This window comes from Gekko japonicus, unplaced genomic scaffold (assembly GCF_001447785.1).
Source record: "Gekko japonicus isolate JY-2015 unplaced genomic scaffold, Gekko_japonicus_V1.1 scaffold689, whole genome shotgun sequence".
Lineage (NCBI taxonomy): Eukaryota > Metazoa > Chordata > Lepidosauria > Squamata > Gekkonidae > Gekko > Gekko japonicus.
In genome coordinates this window covers 183,561-206,055 of record NW_015174862.1, presented here as the reverse complement: position 1 = coordinate 206,055, position 22,495 = coordinate 183,561, and the positions used below count along the sequence as shown (strand labels likewise).

Here is a 22,495-nt window from a genome sequence, read left to right as displayed (position 1 = left end):
TAAGAAGACCCCCCCCCCCCCCAATGCATGTCTCAAAACTGTCCTCTTGGAACCATTTTCTGTCCCCTCCCCAGGCACAGAGATGGGGAGGGCTGGACCGAACTATTTAAGGTCACCGGCGGGAAGTATTACAAAGTGCCCTTGATATACTGACATTCTGCTGACAATTTCCCGGGAGAAGACCCTCTTTTCTCAGTAGCAACAACGCAATCTTGCCCGGGGTGTCGCGCTGTTTGGCCGCTCATTGAACTAGGGATGTGCTCCATTGTATACAGCGGGTCTTACACCCGAGTAAACATGTCCCGAGGGCCTCCCCCTCCTAAATCTGTGCGCGCAGGCAGGAAGGGGACAGCAATGCAGGCGACCGATACGTCCCCGCTTCGCTCTCAGCCGCGGGTCTCCGGCGGGCCAGACCGGGCCAGGCCTCTCCCTCGCCTTCCCTCCTAGGCTCGGCCGGGGAGCAGCCAGGGGCGGGGACGGGGGCGTCTCCGTCGCCCGGCAAGCGCCGCCCCTCGCCTCCGCTGCCGCCGCAGCTGGCTGGGCCATGGTGGAGCAAGCAGACGACGCGCCGCTCCTCTTCTGGGCCGAGGGCCCGGCGGTCTCTGTGCCGGAGGCGGTCGAGCCCAGCGGCTGGAAAGGCTCGCCATGGGGCAGCGGCGGCGGCGGCAAGAGGGAGCCGGGGGCGGCGGCGGCTGCTCTGGGCGGCACAGGCGGGCGCCTCCCGGAGCCGGACACCGAGCAGGTGGAGGAGGATCAGATCCTGGCGGTGTTTGTGGTTACCTTCGACCCCCGCACGGGTAAGAGCGCCACCGGCGCCGTCTCCCTCCTCTCCCCTGGGACGCGATGGAGGATGCGTCTCTCCCCCCTGCCTTCCAGAGAGCACCCTCCACTCGTCTCGGGCGAGAGATCTTTCCCCTTCGCAAATCGTTTCCTTTGCAGGAGCAAAACCCCTTTCTTTTTCTAGGGGTTGGTAGGAGCCGCGGTTTCTCTCCGGGAAGGTGGGAGCGGAAAGTGTTCTCTGACCATGTGCAGAATGCGCTTCCTTCCTTGTCCTTTAATGGCCGCAGCCTCCCCACACGTCAGATCCACTCCAGATCGGACCCAGCTGCTACCTGAACAGCAGGTTTAGGATGTGGCCTTCACCTGCCTCCTGATGTCCACGGATTCACCATGTGTAAACTTTCCTGGGGCACAAAGAAAGACCCCTTTCCTCTCTGGGAGGGGGTTTCTCCTAAAAGATGGTAGGTCAGGGGGGTGGGTGGGTGAACTTAGACCGTCTCCTCCTTTCAGAGGTGAGGGAAGTCACGGTTAGATGACTTGGCTTGTATGACCCTTGGATTGTATGCCCAGGCCTATGGGTATCATCCCAGAGAAGTCAGACGGTAATAATACCTGTACGTAGTTTCCCCCCCCCTTCTCCTTCCTGTAGTTCTTCTGCTGTCGCCTTGAATAATATTCTAGTGTTCATTCAGATACTTCCACAACAGGTGAAGACCTGGTGGGCATTTTGGTGCCTGAGGTGGGAGATAAAAAGGTGCTGCCTGCCATGCTGATTAAAGTGGGGTACAATCTGGTGGGACATTCTCCTGGGCATGCCTTTTGAAATGAATGAGAGCTGAGCAAGAACACTCTTCTCATTCCAAGGAGCTTTCTTGTGAGAGAAGGTCTTGGTGGATTTATGCCCATTCCTTGTGTCTTGTCGTTAAGTCTGTGGCCCCTTCATGGTAGCTAGCAGTTGCCACCTGAGTTGGTCACACAGGAATCAGACATGAAACTGTCTTATACTGAATCAGATCCTTGGTCTGTCAAGGTCAGTATTGCATACTCAAAACGAGCAGCGACTCTCCAGGGTCTCAGGTAGAGGTGTGTCACATCACCTACTACCATTTTAACTGGAGAGGCTGTGGGTTGAATCTGGGATCTTCTGCATGCCAAGAAGATGCTCTGCCACTGAGTCACACTCCCTCACCTCATACTAAAGCTACCGTACCTTATCTCATATTAAAGCTACTTCTGTTCTAATGGTATTTATGGTATCCTCTGGTTTAGTTTAGGTGTAGACAACCTTACTGGTCTGAATGCCAGAAATACCGCAGTCCGTACTTGTGAAGATACTGGTGTTCCAGCCAACAATGGGGTGTATACATAAAAAGAGAGTTATTCTTGGCCAGATACACTAGGGCCCCGGTCACACGGGCCGGATATCGCGGGGGGGAGGCGTGGCTAATTGCCCCGGCGCAGTTTGATCCGCGATTACGCGATCAGACGCGCCGGCGGCACACCACAGGTCCTTCCCTCGGCGCCAGCGGGTAAACGAGGGTGGCGATCACACGACAATCCTGCAGTGCGGCAAAGAAGCGGAGCGATCACACCAACAATGGCTAGGCGCCGCTGCCGTGACAAACTGGGTTCATTTTTTTTAAAGCTGAAACGGCGCTTTCGCTTTCCTCTTTGTGCGCATGTGCCGTTGGGTGCTTGTGCACATCTTGTGGAGACTTGGGGGGGGAAAAACCTGTTTGCGAAGGGACATGGGCGGGTGCCGGATGCCACCACCGGAAACGCGATCAGGCGCCCGCCCTTGCCCCGCGGTTTCCGGAAACTAGTACCTCGGAGGTACTAGTTTTTTACACCGCATCTTCAGCGGGAAGCCTCGGGTTCGCCACGGGAGCTCTACGCTTCCCAGATGTTGCGGTGTGATCGCGCCCGGAAAATCCGCCTATCTTCCGGCTCTGTAGCGTGGCTAATGCTCCGTGTGACCGCAGCCTAGGAGTGAGCCGAGGCCTAGTGGCACGACCAGGACTTCAAGAGGCCCTTCTCAGTCCCTAAGGCAGGGAACTGGCCTTGTACCCTGTATGAAATCATCTGGGGTGCCCACAGTTCAGCTCTCTTGCATTGCCCTCCCCAGACTCAGAATCAGGGGAGTGTGTTTACCGCCAATGTTCCCTCTAATTTCCCCCCCTACTGAGTGGAGCAGTTCAAAATCCTGAGCAGAATATAACTGCTGTAATCTTACAAAAGGCACTGGGCAGTGCAAGGCCCTGCACAACTCCAGATTGCTGCTGAGTGGGTCTTCCTGTGTTAATGAGCAGGTGCTCGCGAGCACATCTTAGAAGGAACACTGCCTGTACCCTCCAAGAAATTCCCCAGAATTCCCCAGAATGCTTCAATGATGACAGGTTGGGAGGGGCAAAAGGAAGAGGAGCGTTATGCTGAGGGCAGACGTTCGTGTACTGGACCGATGGTAGCCCCTTGGAATTTTAATGATCATTATTTTTGTCAGGGGGTTGGAACCTATCTTGGTAGCTACTGTGCTGAGGGTCTGGGATAAGAAGCTTTTTCATTAAACAAGATCTCTCCTTCTATGCAAAGTTGTGTGGGGAGGGGCTTGGCTGTAATGTGTTGGTAGACTCATGGCTTCCTGACTTAGTAGAACTCTGCAGTTCAAAGTGGAAGTGTGTTGTCTTGAGCAAACAAATGTTACTTCAGATGTGGGAGACAGAGGCCATGAAGGTTCCTTCCACTGGCTTGTCCAGTTATGGGTTGTTGAGGCCCTAAGCCAGGTTCCCAGGAAAACATGTTTCTCCACCTTCCTTAGATGGTGTCCTGTGATGCAACTACAGGGCGAATGTTGCCAGTGAGAAAGGGCATGCATGCAATCTTCCTTCCACAACAGGTCTGGGTTGTAGGTGTCCCTACTTCCCTTGTGTGGTTTCCTTTACAATTTGTATCTCTCCCCCCCCCCCAGCCAGTTGCATTAATGTGTGAGTGGCTTTCTACAGAATTTGGTCTTCATTTGCCTGTTGCAGCATGCCCTTTGGAAATATGTGTGCGGCCAATGGGTGGCCCAATGACACTGCTGAAGATGTACCTGAAATGAGTGGCTAGATTCGAGTCCAGTAGCACCTTAAAGGTAAAGGTAAAGGTTCCCTTGCTCGAAAGCCAGTCGAATCCGACTCTAGGGTTGCGGTGCTCATCTCCGTTTCAAAGCCGAAGAGCCAGCGCTGTCCGAAGACGTTTCCGTGGTCATGTGGCCGGCATAACTAAACACCAAGGTGCACGGAACGCTGTTACCTTCCCACCGAAGTGGTACCTATTTATCTACTTGTAATTTCTTGCTTTCGAACTGCTAGGTTGGCAGGAAGTAGCACTCTAGAGACCAAGATATTTTGTGTATAAGCTTTTGTGAGTCAAAGCTCCCTTCATCTGAAATAAGCTGCTTACCCAAGGGGCAATCTTACACATGCTCCTGTAGAGATGTCCCACCGAATATAGTAGGGGTCAGGAGTTCTCTGCTTTCATTGCTTTCAAATTTGTATAGAGTCATTTTGTGTTTCACCTACTAGCATTCCCTCATGACTTTGTTTGCAAGTACCTTATTTCTTGCCTGGACCTAATCTTAGATTCTGCTGTAATAATGGCTCGCTTCCCTGCTGAGAGGTACCCAGACAACAGGCATGTGTTCGGCTTAATTGTGTTCACTTGTATGGCTTCCTGGCCCTCCAAAGCTTGATAATCCTTTTGCTTCGATAGCACGTCATCTCAGGCTCTTAAACACAGTGCGGATTCTTGAGGTTCAAAGCCTGTCTGGGTTGGTCATGAAGTCTGTATTGAGCAGGTATACAATAACTACTTTTTTGGCCTCAGCAGGTTGCTTCATATTTTTTCTGTTGTGCGATTGTAGGGGTGGTGTTGGGTTTGGGCGCACACAGGTCCTTTCAGGAGGCAAAGGCAATGCTGAGCTTGGTATTCTGTGAAGAAGCAGCCACTTATATACACATATACACACACATCAGATTTTTTATATATACACAGCTGCATGGAAATAGAACTTGGAGTTTGTTTCAGCTGATAGCGATGACTATGCCATTCTGGGGGTTTCTACCATGGGGTATTCTGGTTATTTGTATTTAAAGAATAACACTGTACTTTTTCTTCAGGGTGCAGGATGAGGGAGAGGGGATTGTCAGCGTATATGAAGCGCCAATAATAACACAATCCAGAGTTGGCTAGTGCTGAACTATTTACAGTGGTTTATTTACAGCAACTATATACATACAGTCTTTTAGCACTTGTAGCATCCAATTCACCAGGCTTACTGACAAAGTGCTTCGCATAGCATTCAATCCACAAGAGTGAACAATAACATACAGACTGTACCCAATATATACATCTGAGCACCAATCAGAACGAAGGATGATGCAATCTTAGGACCTGGTGACATGTCACATGACACACTAACTGTCACCTCAGATCAAGATGATCTAATAGACTATTTCTTGACTTGGCTGTCATCTTGCCTGTCATATCTTATTGTATGCCATCAGGCATCACATTGTTGGATGCGCCCTGTGTTAAAAACTTTATGCAAACTGACAGGTGAAGGGCTGAGGTAGATCCTTTATCCTTCATGTGCTGCTTTGGTTTTTTAAATCCCTTCCCGGTCCTTCCAGCCCCCCCCGGCCCGCTCACCTTGGAGTTGCCGGGAGGGGTCACTCTCCAGGCCTTCCCTTCATAGCCACGCATGGAGAGGTTTTGGCTGTAGTGGGCGTGGCCAGCTCTGAAGCCAGCCGGAACTCCGTTCCTGTGTGTTCCTGTCCAAAAAGAGCCCTGTCTGTACTAGTTTATTTCGTTTTTATCCCAGCTTTCCTCCAAAGAAGTTGCGGCTGAGTATTTTGTCTCCCCCCTTCCTCCTCCCAACAACTCTCTAAGGCAGAAATGTAAATTTTCCAAAAAAAAAAATCTTGAAGCCATGAAGGGGAAAAGGTATGTTTTTCCCCGCAGTTTTTTGGGGGGAAACAACAAAAGTATAGCGGCAAGTATATGTAATACTTTCCCTCTCAAATCTAAGTTTATTTTAATGCTTTAGCAACATAAAACATATTATTGATATCTTGGTTAGGCTATAACATTTGCCATATTTAAGCCATTTTATATTTTTAAATTCTGTCGTTTTCTACAAGTGAGGTTGCAAATGCATTTGGTACTTGAGAGAGTTGCAAACTGTGGCATTCTATGCTACCTTGGCATATCTTTACCCTTTTAGAGGTCGTAAAATAGAAGAGTTGAGATTAGAAAATTATGTAGTGAATGTAATATGATCTGGACAGAAACTGTTATGTGTAGTCATTATAGAATTACCAGCATATTTGGATATCAAGTTAAACTTAATAGCACTGAAAATGCTGAACTCTCCAGCAGATTATTTCAGATTAATTATTAAAATTTGAACAATAAATTTCTTCTTGGAATGATGTTGTATCGAGGAGTTATCTAATGCTATGGGTTGTCTTATATAAAAACTTTCATTTTGAGTGAGTAAACTATCTTGGCATTTGTTTCTAATGCTTTCCAAAATGTCCTTGTTTTTTAATTGGAAAGGCTGTACAAAAAAAACTTCATCCCCCCACTCCCTTCCCCAGTTTTCTTTCCAGGCCTTTACATCTCTGTTGTGAGGTAGCAGGCGGCACAACTGGCCCAAGGTCACCCAGTGACTCCTGACAAGTGCAAATTTGAACCTGGGTCTTTCCGGATTGAATTCCAAATGTCATAAAGGAATCTGCAGCTATGAGGTTTTGCATTATAGAACTATTCTAGATACTCCATGATTTTTCCCCCCAGGCCTGCAGAACTGTGGGATAAGAGAGTCCTTCAAAGAACAGACACTTGAGAACTTAACATAAGAACATAAGAGACGCCAATGTTGGATCAGGCCAAAGGCCCATCCAGTCCAACACTCTGTATCACACAGTGGCCAGAAATACCAGTGCCATCAGGAGGTCCACCAGTGGGGCAAGGACATTAGAAGCCCTCCCACTGTTGACCCCCCCAAGCACCAAGATGACAGAGCATCACTTGCCCCAGAGTCCCTATCTACACCTTGTGGCTAATAGCCACTGATGGACCTCTGCTCCAATAATGGATGTGGTCCAGCTCTCCAGAGCGCTGTTTTAGTTTCCATGGGCATATACCAGTGAAAAGCTCATACTGCAATTTATGGATTCTGCCCTGCCTAATAGCACCAAAAAATCTACATGCAGAGCTATAAAGAGCTTCAAATCCTTCTAGAATAGAAGACTTATAGTGAATTTCTGGCGCTAGGGAAAAAAAATCTAATACAGGATAGCTAAAATATCAGGCACAAAGCCTAATCCATAAAAGATGGCACAAAGCCCTCCACTAATTAAAAATGCTTTGCACTGTGTTCTCCTATGGCCCTATAAGGTGCAAGTCTTCTGCATTTAGGTTAGGTGATGGGAGGTTATTGAACAACAACAACAACAAACCAAACAAAAAAACCCAAGCAAACCAGCCCACACAAGCTTTCTTCCTGCCCCTTGCAAGACTGAAGAATTTAGGAAGGCAGGTTCCTGAGCTAATTCCCTTCCCTGTTCATTAACTGTGGCTATCCATGTATGTACATGTGTGGTCTTTCAAGTTCTCCTTTTTTGGTTTAATTGAAAGTCCTGCTATGATGTCTCAGTTAGTCACCTTGGAAACATGCTGTATTTTTGACATGCTTTCTGGACAGCTGGTTTGCTTGGATCCCTCCATGTCATTTGAAGTTTGGGGGAGGGGGAAGGCCCTGCATAGTATCTTTGCATGCTCTAAATACTAAGTCTGTTGCACAGAAGTATTGCAAGATGCAGACAGAACGGTAACGATATACATTGCATATATGTTGATTTTCCCCAAGCTGATGTTGCAGTATTTTATTGTGGGAAAATGTAGTGTTTTTCCCATCTGTTGAGTGATGTGTAGAGTGGAATGCAGTTGTGTAGGTTCTCTCTCCCCCCTCCCCCCCGCACACACACATGTTGGTCTTGCTTCTGGAGAATATAAAAAAGAATGCTACTGATTGTTTGCTTAGACTAGACTGTAGGAGCTGTCCCTAAATAGGCAAGCAGAGAAGTAGTCCTGTTCTATTCCAAATGGTCATTCTAGTGCAATGGCTAAGGTTCTTGCTTAATTGTCCCCCCACCTTATTTTCATAAAAATCATCTTTCCCACTGGCTGTTCCTGCTCTGTTGCCCTGCAGGCATTGATTCTTGCCATGTAAATCAGTTGAACTCCTCAGTGGTTAATGACTTAGCTTGGTTTTAGAATGGACAATACAGCCATATGAAATACAAGATGCTCACTTACTAGTTAAAGGTGCAGAAAGGGCATCTGTACAGGATTAACCCACCCAGGCCAGGCCAGGAATGGGAGGGAACCCTGTACTTTTACAGTACATTAAACAACAAACCACAAGATGGTCTATACCCTCTCTGGTTTCAGAACAATGTGCCCCCAGAACCTCTTTTAACTAGAGTCCCCTCCAGCTCAGAGCAGAGATTCAAAACTCTCAGCTGGCATCTAGGGCTTAACACATTAGCAACTCACTCAGAGATACACACTTTGACTCTTACAAAGGTAGCTCGTGGTCAGCTTAGGCACAGGAGTTTAGACTTGGAACCCAGGTACAACATCAGAGACCATTTAGAAACTAGAATAATTTTTATTCAGTACAGAACATAACAACAGACTATATAAGAGATTACTGAAAACAAGAAAAACCTATGGCTCCTTGCCTTAACTACACATTAGAGATATTCATAATTACCAGTGAAGTGTCTATAGTCCAAGAGTGTCCAATGTATACAGTCCAGTTAGACACCAAGGGATTTTGAAGGGAAATCCCATCTTTGCATTCCATGTGCTTTAAGTCACAAAGCAGTCTTTTGTCTCTAAAAGGACAGCATTTCCAGGTGCAATAAAACAAGCAGAGAGAGCCGGAACAGAGAGCAAGAGCAAGAGACTCTCTCTCATTGGGATCAAACGATTATAGTCCAATTCCAGTCATGATTAGCCAGGGCCGGTAGCCAATTGTGAGTGGGCATGGGATGTGCCCAATTGTTGGTTGTCATAGCTACGTGTGGGGATAGGCCAGAAGTTTGGGAACTCCTCCTGCAGTCAGGTGACCCAACTTCCAGCTTCTCCATGATGTACGTGACATGGCCCATGTAGCCTTAAAGCAGGTGCCTTGAAGTCTAGCTCTTCCACTTAGAGGTGTGAAAGAATGTGTGGTTATATGGTATGGCTATTGAGATTGTTCAGGCCATCTGGTCTGCCCTGGTCCATTTGGCCTGCACAGGAAACAGAGACATAGAATGTCATCACAGGAGAAGGCATGAGACTTGTAGAAATCAATATTTCTATACAGCATCCTCTCCCCCCCCCCATTAGTGTCATGGTTAGCATGTTGAATTAGGGCTGGAGAGACCCAGATTCAAATTACTGCTCACCATGAAACTCACTGGGTGATTTTGGCCAGCCATTTCTCTCTCAGCCTAACCTACCTCACAGGATTATTGTGAGGATAACATATAAAGGAAGGGACAAAAACATGTGCAGTGCCCAGAGCTATATGGAAGAAAGGTAAAGGTTTCTGTTGCTCGAAAGCCAGTCGAATCCGACTCTAAGGGGTGGTGCTCATCTCTGTTTCCAAGCCGCCGTGCCAGCGCTGTCCGAAGACTTCTCCATGGTCATGTGACCAGCATGACTAAACGCTGAGGCGCACGGAATGCTGAAGGGTAGCATAAAAATAAGGTTCAAGGAATGAAAAAAAGGTGGGGGAACAAAAAACTTAACCCAAGAAATATGAACTAAGAACTTAAAAGGGTAATTACATACAAATAGGAGGGCCCAGTCTTAAAACCAATAGATATAGAACATTAACATACAGATAATACAGGTTATCAAGAATACATGTGTTACAAATGATTTTAAAACAGTTATAGCCCAAATGTTGTCTCAATAAGAATTAACATCATACAGGACCTTATGTGCCCTGACCACTGAGTAAGGCCAGTTAGCTGAAATGTGTCGGGTCACATAAGATCTGGTTTATGAATACTGTATGGTTTTAATTCTTATTGAGATTACATTTGGGCCTATAACTGGTTTTAAATAATTTAAATGCATTGCTTTTGATAACCTGTGTCATCAGTATGTTAATACTCTATATCTATTGATTTTAAGATTGGGCCCTCCTATTTGTATGTATTTACCCTTTTAGGTTCTTAATTAAAAATCAGATTCTGCAAAGCTAACAGCCTGCAGACACCCCCCCACCCCGTAACTAGGTAAGTGATATTTGGCAGTCAGTCAGTTTTGATTTGCTGTTCTTACAATAGACTTGTGAGGTAGACCAGTTGAATGCATTCAAAGAGGCTTTAAGCTCATGGCCCGGACACAGCTCTTTTCTCCCATTCCCATTCCCTCCTGAATGTTCCACGCTGTTGTATTATTTTGATTCATTTTGATAAAAGTTTCTTACATGGCTTTTGATTTTGGATTATGTGTTGGCCTAACACGGCTGCAATTTCTATCTTGTCTAGAAATATGTGAATTTAACTGATACTTTAATTGGAGGAAAGTGACTTGGGAAGATATTATATTTATGGGCTTCTTCGCCTCTCCACTAGGAAATATTTCCCAGTCTGGTTTCTATCACTCTTTCAGTTGCAGAATTTTATGTGTTTGTGATTGATTTTTCACAGCCATTTAAATGTAGTCTAGTTCTTTATATTTTAGTAATCTCCCTAAAACAAATACGTTAAGAAGCGCCAGCATGAGGTAGAAGATCTAGTTTCTGCTGATAGATCAAGATGGGCAGCCATGTTAGCCTGTCTGTAGCAGTAGAAAAGAGCAAGAGTCCAGGAGCACCATGAAGACTAACAACATTTGTGGTAAGGGATGAGCTTTCGTGGGTCACTTTATTTATTTATTTATATTTTATTTATTTATACATTCAATTTGATATCCTGCTCGAACCCCTTGTCTAGGGGTCTCTGAGCGGCTCTACAGATTTTTGGTGCTAATCACCGTTTTTCCCTAACTAGGGCCACAGTATGTATATGGGGATGGGGCAACCTACCGGCACCCTCTATGGTGGTCATTGTAGTTGTTGTTGCTGTTACTGTCGGCTCGGGTCGGGTCTCTGGACTGGCAGGTGTTCTTTTCCCGGCGTTTTTCGGAAGTGGCTGTCTTCTTTCTAAGGCGCGCGGCTCCGCCTGCTTCCGGCCCAGCAACGTCCTTTCCGGCTCCGCTTGAGCTGGTGCTCGGCGTCCTCGCACGCCACCTTCCTCTCGACGACAGCACTCGGTGTACTCTCACTTGGCCACCAGGGATCGCTCGGCTGCGTTCCTCCGCTTTGCACCCGCCTGCCGCCGCAATGCCACGCCGTCCACACCGAATCAATGCTCATCGCCGCCGTCATCGCCGCCGCCATCTTCAACCGACCATACAGGGTGCCCCCCACCCCTCTAAGGGTGGGTACCCATTTATCTACTTGCAATTAGGTTGCTTTCGAACGGCTGGGTATCTGAAGAAGTGAGCAGTGACTCATGAAAGCTCATACCCTACCACAAATTTTAGCCTTTAAGGTGCTTCTGGACTCTTTCTCTTTACTAGTTCTAGTTTTCCTGTCTCTTTAGTGTATCATCTAAAATTAATCTCCAGTGTTGCTAATACAAGGATTTTTCTTCTGCTCTCAGCCTTTTAAGGGACCAGAGCATCCTATTTGGTGCTCAGAGACATTTAATTAACCACTGGGCTTTATATTTGCAATTGGAGACTCTCTTCTTTTTCTTAGATGTGTAACCTGACGCCAGCACCACACAGGACCTTTTATTTTCTATCCAAACCTGCCTGTCCTTATATACCAGATACAGACGAGGGCATGTATCTAACCACCTTCATACTTTGCAGATTGGGGACTTTCACACTTCCCTCCAGGTGCAACACATGGGAGTCCCCTGAAATTTTGTTCCTGGGGGCTCACCAAATGTTAAGGGACAGTAAAAAGGTAAAGGTAAAGGTTCCCTTGCTCGAAAGCCAGTCGAATCCGACTCTAGGGTTGCGGTGCTCATCTCCGTTTCAAAGCCGAAGAGCCAGCGCTGTCCGAAGATGTTTCCGTGGTCATGTGGCCGGCATGACTAAACACCAAGGCGCACGGAACGCTGTTACCTTCCCACTGAAGTGGTACCTATTTATCTACTTGCAATGTCTTGCTTTCGAACTGCTAGGTTGGCAGGAGCTGGAGCTAGAGACGGGAGCTCACTCCGTCATGCGGCACACTCGGGTCTCGAACTGCTGAACTACCGACCTTCCACAGCCTGCAGTTCAGCGTCTTAACCACTTGAGCCACCGCAGCTCAAATTGTGGTGCCTGCTATGTACTGGGGAAATTGGTGGAAATCATGGTTCCTTTTCCACAAATGGAGTTGCTGGTGCCTCAGAGAAATTTATTTATTTATTATTAACTATATTTATACCCCGCCCATCCTGCGAACAGGCTCAGGGCGGCTAACAAAAGTGGTACAATGTACCTAGTTGGCATAACCATAAAAATTTAAAACTACATAGAATACATACTCATTCATAGACATATAATTAACAAATTAGCAATAAAGTGCTAGCAGTGCTAAAAAATTTGATGGCGTGCTTTCAGATCTAAATCCATGTTGTTCGTCCGATCATCATCCCACGAGCCGATGGGCCTAGCGATACATCTGGGCCAGTCCTAGGATCCAGAAATTCGATAGGCTCATTGATGGTAACAGTAGTGGCAGCTCCTATTTAAAGGCTGTCTTACAGGCTCTGCGGAACTGTAATAGGTCCCGCAGGGCCCTGATCTCCTCCAGGAGCTCGTTCCACCAGTAAGGAGCCGCCACAGAAAAGGCTCTGGCTCTGGTACTGGTGAGCCTTGCATCCTTGGGGCCCGGAATAGTCAAACGATGTTGGGGCCCTGACCGTAGTGCTCTCTGGGGTACATTTGGGAAAGGCATTGGGTATGTGCTGATGTTGGGTACGTGCTGAGGAGGAGGGGAAAGACGGTTGGGTACATGCTGAGGTTGGGTACGTGCTGAGGAGCCTTAAGATCAGGGCCTGTAACACCACCTCTCACTTTCTTCATCCTGCCTGATGAAGAGTTCTGTAGAGCTTGAAAGCTAGCATACTGCCTTGTATTTTTTGGTTTGGGCATAATAAAAGATATTACATGGATCTTGCTTTGGACTGACATGACTACTTGCACTTCTGTTAACGAAGGTACTGGATATATAAATGATCGGGTGCTCCATGTGGAGAAGGGAGGGGGAAGGCTTTGAACTGAACAGGAACTGATACTAATCCATTACCTCCATAGGGGAATGATACCTTGTGTAAACTTTTAAGTAATCTGCCTTCGGCCATTACTGAGGACTGACCTGAACTGAGGGATTTTCCCAGGGAATGGTTGGTGGAGCAAAGGAGGTGTATCACAGAGTTCTGGGTCTGATCAGGGCCTCTGTGGGAGCTCTCCTTGGGAACCTTATGTATACTGTCTTGAGTTCCATAGCGAAAACAGGCAGGTATCAGTGTAACAAGTCCTGCTTTGCTGAATGGCCGCAGACATGCATTTTAGGTCGATCTCAGTCCTGCATACTGACCTACCTTTCTCCGAATAAAGCCATAGGGGTGGTACTTGTCTTTCCACATTCTGCTGTGCAGAGCAAAGCTATACAAAAGACCTGGGGTCCAGTGTTCCCTCTAAACTGTGAAGTCTTGTGAGCTAAAATTCTACTTTGTGAGCTACTGGCATTAAAGTTGTGAGTGAGCAATTTGCCTACTGCATAAATTAGTTTGCTCTGGAGCCATCCTTCCTGAGCCAAGACAAAAACGTGTGAGCCAGAGGCTAAAAAACTGTGAGCTAGCTCACACTAACTCAGCTTAGAGGGAACACTGCTGGTGTCCCAAGTGCTCATTGGAATGTGTTGGGATCAGTTGGCATCTTGCATACAAACCCTAAATAAAGCCATACGTGGTTTTCTAAACATTAACTGCTGTTCAAGCCTCAGAATACGTCTGTTGAAATGTAGAAGGGTGGAGGGGAGAGAAAGACTGAGCAGTTGTCAGTAGGCTGAATATAACTTTGTGTGCGTGAAAGAGAGAGTGAAAATGAGTATGCTCGTGAGAGAAAGCAGGAGGTCATCTCTGTTCTCCTGCCAGCTGTTGGTAATCTGTATTAACAATTTAAACTACTGTAAAGCCAGTGAGATGGCCGAAGTGTCCCCCCAAGAATCCCGGGAACACCTGTAGAGATGGGAAAAGGCTACAATTGCCAGTCACTTTCCCTTACATTGTCCATTTAAATGTTGCCATATGCAGGACAAGGAAAAGCCCATCTGCCCCCAAATCTATGCCCTATGTCTTCACATTGGTTGCCTGACCATTCTATCAGGAACGGAATGTTTATTTATTTGTTTGTTTGTTAGTTTATTTGTGAGAGGAGTCCCCAACCTTGTTGAGCCTGCAAATGCTATTGGAAATTTGAGAACTGGGAGTGGGTATCGCCACAAAATAACTACTGGTATGGTAAGGGGGGTACAGCCAACCATAAAATGGCTGCCAATCACAGAATGTTGGCTAGTTCTAAGCCAAGCCTCATCCTCTGATGGAGGCAGCTGTTTTTTATACAGGAGTTTCCATCTGTGCCCCCTGGGCTCTCCTGAACCCACCTCCTGCTTCACTGAGGTGGAGGAAGGGCAAGATAGGCCTTTGTGATGCTTTTGGACTGATGTTGGCAGGTGTCATGGTGCCTGGAGTCACTGGTCAGTGATCTCCAGAGTGCATATTTTGGATAACAGCCCTCCTTTAGGAGGAATCCTGTTTTGTTCAAAAGCACTTATGCCTCTCTGTGAGGTACCTGAGGGGATGGGAGAGGCCCAGCTGAACATTATCATTGTTTGAGTTTTCTGCACAGTGTTGGGGGTGGGGAGAGCACATCCTTGAAGAGGATAATAACCCCAAAAAATCAGTCCAGTTTCACCCAAGTAAGTCAACATCAAAGCAAACAGAACTCGAGGCCTAGGAAGCATCTGATTTGACCACAAGCTTACCTCACTCCCGCCACACCTCTTCCTATTTGGCATGTTCTATATGGTTGGGTTTGGCAAGGCAGTGCTTCCCTCAGGGAGGCAGCCCGTCTGTTAAGACCCATTAGCCAAAATCACCCGCGTTGCCTGGCAAGCTGCCTCTCCACAGTTGCTCTTTGAGCATGAAATGGGTGACGTGGCAAGAAAGTCAGCAGGGGGAAGAGATAAGGATCAGTCAGGCAAAAGCAGCTGCAAACAAAGGAGTGACTTCATGCAGGCTGGCAGGCCGGGAGTACAAAGAGGGAAGATGGAAGGGAAGGGGGAACGAATGGAAGAGGGCTGCAGCACCACCCCCTATATGGGTGGTGGTGGCTGCAGCCTTCCCCTTTCCAGATAAAGCTGGGGAGATGGATATAATGCAGCGTCTGGTTGACTTTTACTAGAGAACTGGTTTTGAATTTTTAGCCTACTTGATCCTTAAGGGTCTGAGAGTACACAGTTATGCTTGTAATCATTTTACCTTGATGTGAGGTACGTGAGAACGTCCCCACCCTCCAACTGTTGCAGTGTTTGTTAAAGTAGTATGACTCGTGCTTGGTTCTTTCAGATTTTTTGGTAGTACAAATGTGAAACTACTTCTTGTGCATGGCTGTGTATGCTTGATCTTGTTCATTACATCAGCATGTTAAAACGGTACGATTGTGTGTGTCATCAGCCAGTCACCCCACCTCAAAGAAAAGGATGTTGTACTGTTGCCTCCACACCTGAGAGGGGACAGATGGAGTTTAATAGCAGGGTGTCAGTTAATTACTCCCAGCATTCCACAGTTAAGAAGGGTACATCTGCCCATCAATCTCCGATTTTGATATATTTCTTTCTTTCACTATGCCCCCCCACTGAATTAAACCCAAACAAATGGGGACCATATAAACTAAGCTTGTTATTCCAGTTTGGTCCTTGGATCTGTTGAACCTTTTATTATGCTTATGCTAAGTTGCTGCTCACCCTCTACCTATATGTATGGACTGGTAACTTCCATTTCAATGTATCTGAAGAAGCGTGCATGCACATGAAAGTTTATACCTTGAATAAAACTTGATAAAGGTGCCACTGGACTCAAACATTGTTCTGCTGCTTCAGACCAACATGACTACCCATGTAAATCTGTCCTGAGACTGAGGCCCTTTTCACATTGCAGCTTTAACCCGGACGTTTATCGTTGTTGGCCCAGTTTTGAGTAAAGCGATACAGGGATGGGAGTTTCATACAGTGAATTTCCTTCCATTAATGAGCCGTCTCTGAAGTGCTGTGGTCATTTCAAACAGTGCTGCTTCCCCCCCCCACACACTCTTTTTCACTTCACAGTCTTCCTTGGACTTAAAAAAAAAAGTTCTAAGGTGAGTGCTATAGAGCTCAGTGGAGTCAGTGCATCTCAGTGCTGCTGCTATAGCTCTCACCTTAGAATGTTAAAAAAAAGGTACGAGGAAGATTGCACAGTGAAAAAGGGTGTGTGTGGGGGGGAATCAGCATTGTAGGAAGCGCTATGGACATTTTAAACAGCACACCACAGAGATTTAGAAACACAATGAAGAGGTTGAAAACGGGGAAAAAAAGCAGTGTTCGTCAAAAGTGGCTCAACCATGCTTTGCTAACCTGACACAAACAGGTTTGTATGAACAGGTAAATAAATTCCACCGGTTACTAAAATGGATCTGTCTGAAATGACAGAAAAAATCCATCAGCAACGAGTTACTAAAAGGGAATACGAAGGCAGTTTGAAAAGGGTCTGAGTCAGCCAACAATAAATAACACTTAGGGGGTGGGGGGGGGACACCAAAGGTGATTACATTTACTAAGTAAGTTAAAAACAGGATTTCTCACACTTCAGCATCCAGGAAGGTTCGTAGAAGAGGAGATTCTTTAGGATGCATGACGTGTTCCATTACCATGTGTAGTGTCTGAAATAAGAATGATGATAAACTTTAATCTACAGGTTTCAGAGCTGCAGCGAAGTGACCCTTCTACGACATCCACCATTTTCCTTTTGGTTTGCCCCTTCGGTCTGCTTTTTTTTGTGTGTGTGTGCTCAGGACAGACTCTTTCAGATGACATGCCTCAGAGAAGACTGACAGTGCCATCCAGAGCTAGCAGTATTTCCCTCACTGGTGTTTCTTTCTGCAGGCTCAAGAACCTCACCCAGCACTGATGCTGAAATGTGTTCTGCTCCTTCTGTGCTGCCCTGTGCCACTGAAAGCTCTTTGAAAGGGAATTTGTAATCTTAAGTTCAGCAAGGCCCTTCCTGTTTTATGAAGGCGGAAACCACTTTTTAAAAAAAGGAAGAAAAGGAAAAAGTATTCTTTGCTGAACTCTCCTTGTCTGCCTGCTCACCAGGACATGGAGCGTGTTTGCTAGTAACTGAAAGTGTAACGCCTCAAACACCTAGAGACGTGCTGTACATTTCTGACTTCAGTTGTCAGTTATGGATGTTTATCCCCCACTTTTCTGCCTGGACGGGAGCCAAAGCTGCTCACAGCTGTTTCCCTTCTTCCATTTTGTCCTCATAACAACAACCCTGTGAGGTAGGCTAGGCTGGGATAGGCGCAAGATCACCCACCAAGCTTTCAGGGCAGAGTGGGGATTCACACCCAGTTCTCCCAGGCCCTAGCCTGACACTCCCAACAACAGCCCTATGCTGGCTCTTCGGACTCAAACAGTGGAATGTGTGTGAAAGCATTGCTGGACAGATCAGATGGGTAAAGTAATGAATATTTCCCAGTGAACTGCACAGATTCCATAGAAGCTCAGCTAATACGGGATTTAAAGGAGCATGCCTGCTGGAAAACCACACCTGTATGGAAAACACATTTCTTTAGAGCAAGTCATACACTTTTGTGGAGGGCTGAATTGAGACTGCTGGTTTTCTAAACACTGCCAACACAACAGTGCCTCTGCCCATCACTTTTAAGTATTATCCCAAGTACACCACCTTGCACCTGTCTAGGATGACTATCAATTGTTTTAATGTAAATTATGGCCTATTAATAGGTTGCTGAGCTAGGAGTTTCCTCGCTCTGGCCTCTGCAGCAGGCTTTGCTGAGCAAGTTATGCTGCCTTACATTCAAGACAGGCGTTTGTTTGTCTGAGCAGTTCTGCCTGTCAGGGGGCTCATTAAGTAACTTTAGAATGCCCCATCAATCAGCATAAATTTTCCTTATTCATGGGGAGGAGGGGAGGAATTTACAATCTGGGGGATTTGGATTTCAGGTAAGAGGGCCTCAGAAAATGCAGGGAGCAAATCCCAGCAGAATCTTATGCCTGAGGCTGTTGAATATTTTAATTATTTATTTAGGAAAAAATTATGCCTTCCCGGAGGAGCTTATAACATAAAACATAATAAGAATGCAAAACATGAACAGTTGTTAATTAAAACCCAACATTAAAAACCCAGGTCAGAGCATGAGAACAAACCATTGGTGTGGTGATGGTCACCATAGATGAAAGAGGGTTAGACAGGTTGATGGAGGATAGGTCAATCGGTCACTATTAGATATGGGGAATAAAAGAAACTTCCATATTTAAAAGCAGGGCTATTTTTGGGCAGGAGCGCACAGGAACGGAGTTCCGGCTGGCTCCCAAGTTGGCCACGCCCAGCAGGAACTCATTAGCATAATAGGCCACACCCAACAACAGAAACTCATTAGGACTGGCTACATTAGGGGTGTGTGGCCTAACATGCAAAGGAGTTCCTGCTACAAAAAAAGGCCCTGGGTTTTGACAACAAACAAGGTAAACAGAATAACAAGCAAAAGGTGGGTGTGGCTGGATGACCACACTTCTGGTAGCATGTGGGTGCGGCCTAATGTGCTAATGAGCTGTGCTGTTTGGGGTGTGGCCCAATATGCTAATGAGTTCCTGCTGTTGGGTGTGGCCTGTTATGCTAATGAGTTCCTGCTGGGCTTTTTCTACAAAGAGAGCCCTGTTAAAAGTAGTAAACCTCCAAAACCCAGTGCTTGGAAACAACAGCAGGGGCAGGCCTTGCCTGTGTGCTCTGTTTGTGTGTCCTCCAAGAAGAGTGTTTCATAAACGAGAATGGACAAGGAGCCACTACTGAAAAGGCCCTGCTTTTGGTAGACACCTCCCTCACCTCTGATGGTGAGGAGGATATGGAGAAAGGGGCTCGTGAGGAAGGTTTTAGTTTGTGGGCTGAACAGTGTGGGGCCAAGGTGATCCTCCAAGTGACTTCAGTGACTTTAGCTGGATCTCTGCCTACAGACACAAATGCATCATGGGAAAAGCATTCTGCTGAAAGTTGTACTGGGAGCATAGAGATGACTTTGAACAAACATGCTGTTTTCAAATCAGGGTAGTTCTAAGGGGCCTATTAATAAGTAGTGTGATACAAAAGGCTCTGTGGGTATGAACTTGCTTAGAGCTGTTTTTATGTATGTTGCCTCACAAACATCAGCCACGCACAGCTGGAACAGAGAGATGAAACATTTTCTTCCACCTCTGATTCTGGCTCTCTGTGTGAGTAATGTTATTGAACTTTGATCAGAACTGTCTCAAGGTTTTTTCTGCTGAAAGTCCATGCTGTGCAAGTCAAAACGAAGTGCCTTTTCAAATGATTTAAAGTAAGACAAAGTGGACCTTGAAGGCCAGAAGAATGAATAGGTGCCTGGTCAGGTATACATAATGATATGGTTGTTCCTCCTTTCCCCCTTCCCTCTTTTCACTTAGCTATAAAATCCAGAAAGTTGAAGCGAAAAACAGATTGTGATCATTTATCACATTTGTATATAAAAAAAACCAACCCTATTATTTCTTCAAAGGCCTTGGGTAGCATACGTAGGGTTCCCCCCATTTTTTCCTCACAGCAGCCATATGAGGTAGGTTAGGCTGCGTGACAGGCCCAAGGACACCTAGCGAACATCATCGCTGATTGGGGATTTGAACCCACTTCTCTTTCTAAAAGTTCAGCTTTCTCACCACATCACCATACTGGTGTATGGTGTGAGCTTGTCATTTTCATTCCTTGTACTTTGCCTGTCGCTATTGGACACTTTAGGAAACAAAACTGCTGATGGCGTGGCTGGCTCTTCTGACAAAACCAGCTTCCTCAGATCAAACAAAGTGGTTTTCTCCATCCCATTGTAAACATCAGAGAAAGCCAAGATGACAGGCAGGTTGGCGGTGCTTACGCTGATCTTCTTGGCCTCATGCCTACAACAAATGGAAAAGAAAGTTGGCAAAGCCACAGGTGGCCATAAGATGCTGTTAGCCCGCCTCCCCTGGGGTAGTTTCCTGGATGCAAGATGTGGGCAAGTCCCTAATACCCCCAACACACACAACTAAGTCAAGTTGAGGGATGATTTTTAGACTGAACCATTACCAGGGAGAAGGAGCAGATGCATGGATTAAATTTTCAGATTACCACAGCAGTGTTTCTGAGGCAGCTATTCTTCAACAGCAAGGCACTCTGTTGCTCCTACAGACACTGCCCTTTTGTTATTCCAACATCACTGTGATCCAGTATCCCATGTGAAAACCAGTGTGGTGTAGTGGTCAGTCAAGGAGGCCCAGCTTCAAATCCTTACTCTACATGAAGCTCACTTGGGTATCCTGTCAGCATAATTTACCTCACGGGCTTGTTGTGAGGATAAAAATGGCAAAGGTGTTAGCAGGCAGTCCCTTCCTCTCACTGAGGGGCAGTTTATAGACAGAAAACCCATAAACACCCTTCCTAACTTTTATATATTAGTGCAAATATCAAGGTGCAGTACCCTGCCTGGCCCAAAATGACGTGAAATCATTCCAAGCCTGGGATCCGAGTGCAAGGCACAGCCTGGCCTAAAAGGGCACAAAATGGGTGCTGGCCAGAGAATGCCAACCAGTCAAAGACAAGCCTGGACGTATTATTTAGAAAGTGTGAGTCAAAGTCAAATACCTTTTATTGGCATACAATATTAAAATAAACATTTAGAAAGTGTGAGAAAGAGCATCTGACCTGCTAACAACCTCCTTCCCATCCTAAAGAGATGCATATGTTAGGACAATGGATCTCCCAAAACAGATTGGCTTACCTTGAATTAAAATCATCAGGTTTCTCCCATATAATTGTCTATCTCCAGAACAGCCATCGAATTGTTTTGGGGGGGCATACGTGTCAGCATAGCCCCAAGTAGCATTTTACTCCCATATCAAGCGCACCTAGCCACCAGTGCCGTGTGTTCTCAAAGTCATACACCCCCACTTGCATGATGGCCTTTTCCTCTTCTCCATGAAACACTGGTTGTTTTGCTGCTGTCTCCGGCAGACCTCTTTGTTTAGATTGGTAAATATCACCTTTTCCGAAATCACTTTCTCCCCACTCCTCCCTATTTTTCTTCTAGCTAGCCTTGTATGTGTGTTATGTGTGTTTTGTGTGTATGTTTTGCCCTTTTATTCTCTTTCAATAAAAACCTTTCCAGTTGAATATCTGACTGGTTTGTTTCGAGAGTTCTCTAAGGGAACAATCCCCTTAAACATTGGTGGAGATCCTGGTTACCCACCTCTCGCTCTGTCTCCTTTCAGCCAATTTCCCCAATTAATCAGGAGACCGCCTATTTGGGTAACAAAGGGGACAGCTGCCCTGAGCCCTTTAGAGAAAGATAAAATAAATATGAGAGTGACTTCTTTCAAGGCAGCAGTCATACTGTTTATTTTCTTGATCAGTTGATCCATCATGAGGAAAGAGATGTGAGAAAGAGTCACTGGTCTTGCCAGCAGTTGCTTCTTCAACTTGCTTAAATCGCTCATTGAGAATTAAAAACAGTCTGAGGCTGGGGGAGGCTGGGGGTGGTTAACCCTGTCCCCTGTGCTGTTTTCCTGATGTGAAATGGTCTTTGCCACACTATTGTAGGTGTATAGGTATCTGTATCATCACCTGTATGTTTGCCCTGTGGGGGTAAGTAGTGCATGCTGGCTCTGTTTTAGTTTGGAAGAGCAGCATTGGGGTGTGTGTGCCAGCCCTCACTATCCTGCTGTAAATCAGGTTCTTGTACCCCTGAATCTTAGAGGGGGAAACTACTGGGAGCACCATGCGTGAAACACCTGGTGTTGCATCTATGTGAACCCTAATGTCAAAGTGGCCTCAGCATCCCTTTGAAAACCCTGTATTTTGGAGATAGATCAAGATGGGTAGTCAAATACAAATACAATAAGCAGTAGAAAAGAGCAAGATGGGTAGTAGAAAAGAGCAAGAGTCCTGTAGCACCTTAAAGACTAACAAAATTTCTGGCAGGGTAAGAGCTTTTGTGAGTCACTGCTCACTTCTTCACTTTGGGGTTATCTTCTGGTACAGTGCTATGTTTAGAGACTTGAAATGGGAAAGTCTTTGTTCAAGTCCCGTCTCCTCCAGCCGTGATGCTTAATCGGGTGGTCAGTATGTCACAGGTTAACATGCCTCAAGTCGTTATTCTGATAAACTGGGATGATTCCATGTTTCACTGATTTCAGTGGACTTAGAAGGGTGGTAAAGGTAAATGTTCCCTTGCTCGAAAGCCAGTCGAATCCGACTCTAGGGTTGCGGTGCTCATCTCCGTTTCAAAGCCGAAGAGCCAG

General features: G+C 46.2%; 2 protein-coding genes across 2 annotated transcripts in view; one reads left to right on the top strand and one right to left on the bottom strand.

Annotated features, from left to right (window-relative positions):
- Positions 1 to 546, bottom strand: part of WEE2 (WEE1 homolog 2 (S. pombe)) — a 37,615-nt gene extending 37,069 nt beyond the window's left edge. Inside the window, exon 1 of the mRNA XM_015424706.1 lies at positions 372 to 546. Within this exon, the coding sequence (XP_015280192.1) occupies positions 372 to 546 (175 nt within the window). The remainder of the gene's footprint in view (positions 1 to 371) is intronic.
- The window catches only part of KIAA1147 (KIAA1147 ortholog), a 40,868-nt gene continuing 18,917 nt past the window's right edge, over positions 545 to 22,495 (top strand). Inside the window, exon 1 of the mRNA XM_015424718.1 lies at positions 545 to 797. Coding sequence (XP_015280204.1) covers positions 545 to 797 — 253 coding nt within the window. The remainder of the gene's footprint in view (positions 798 to 22,495) is intronic.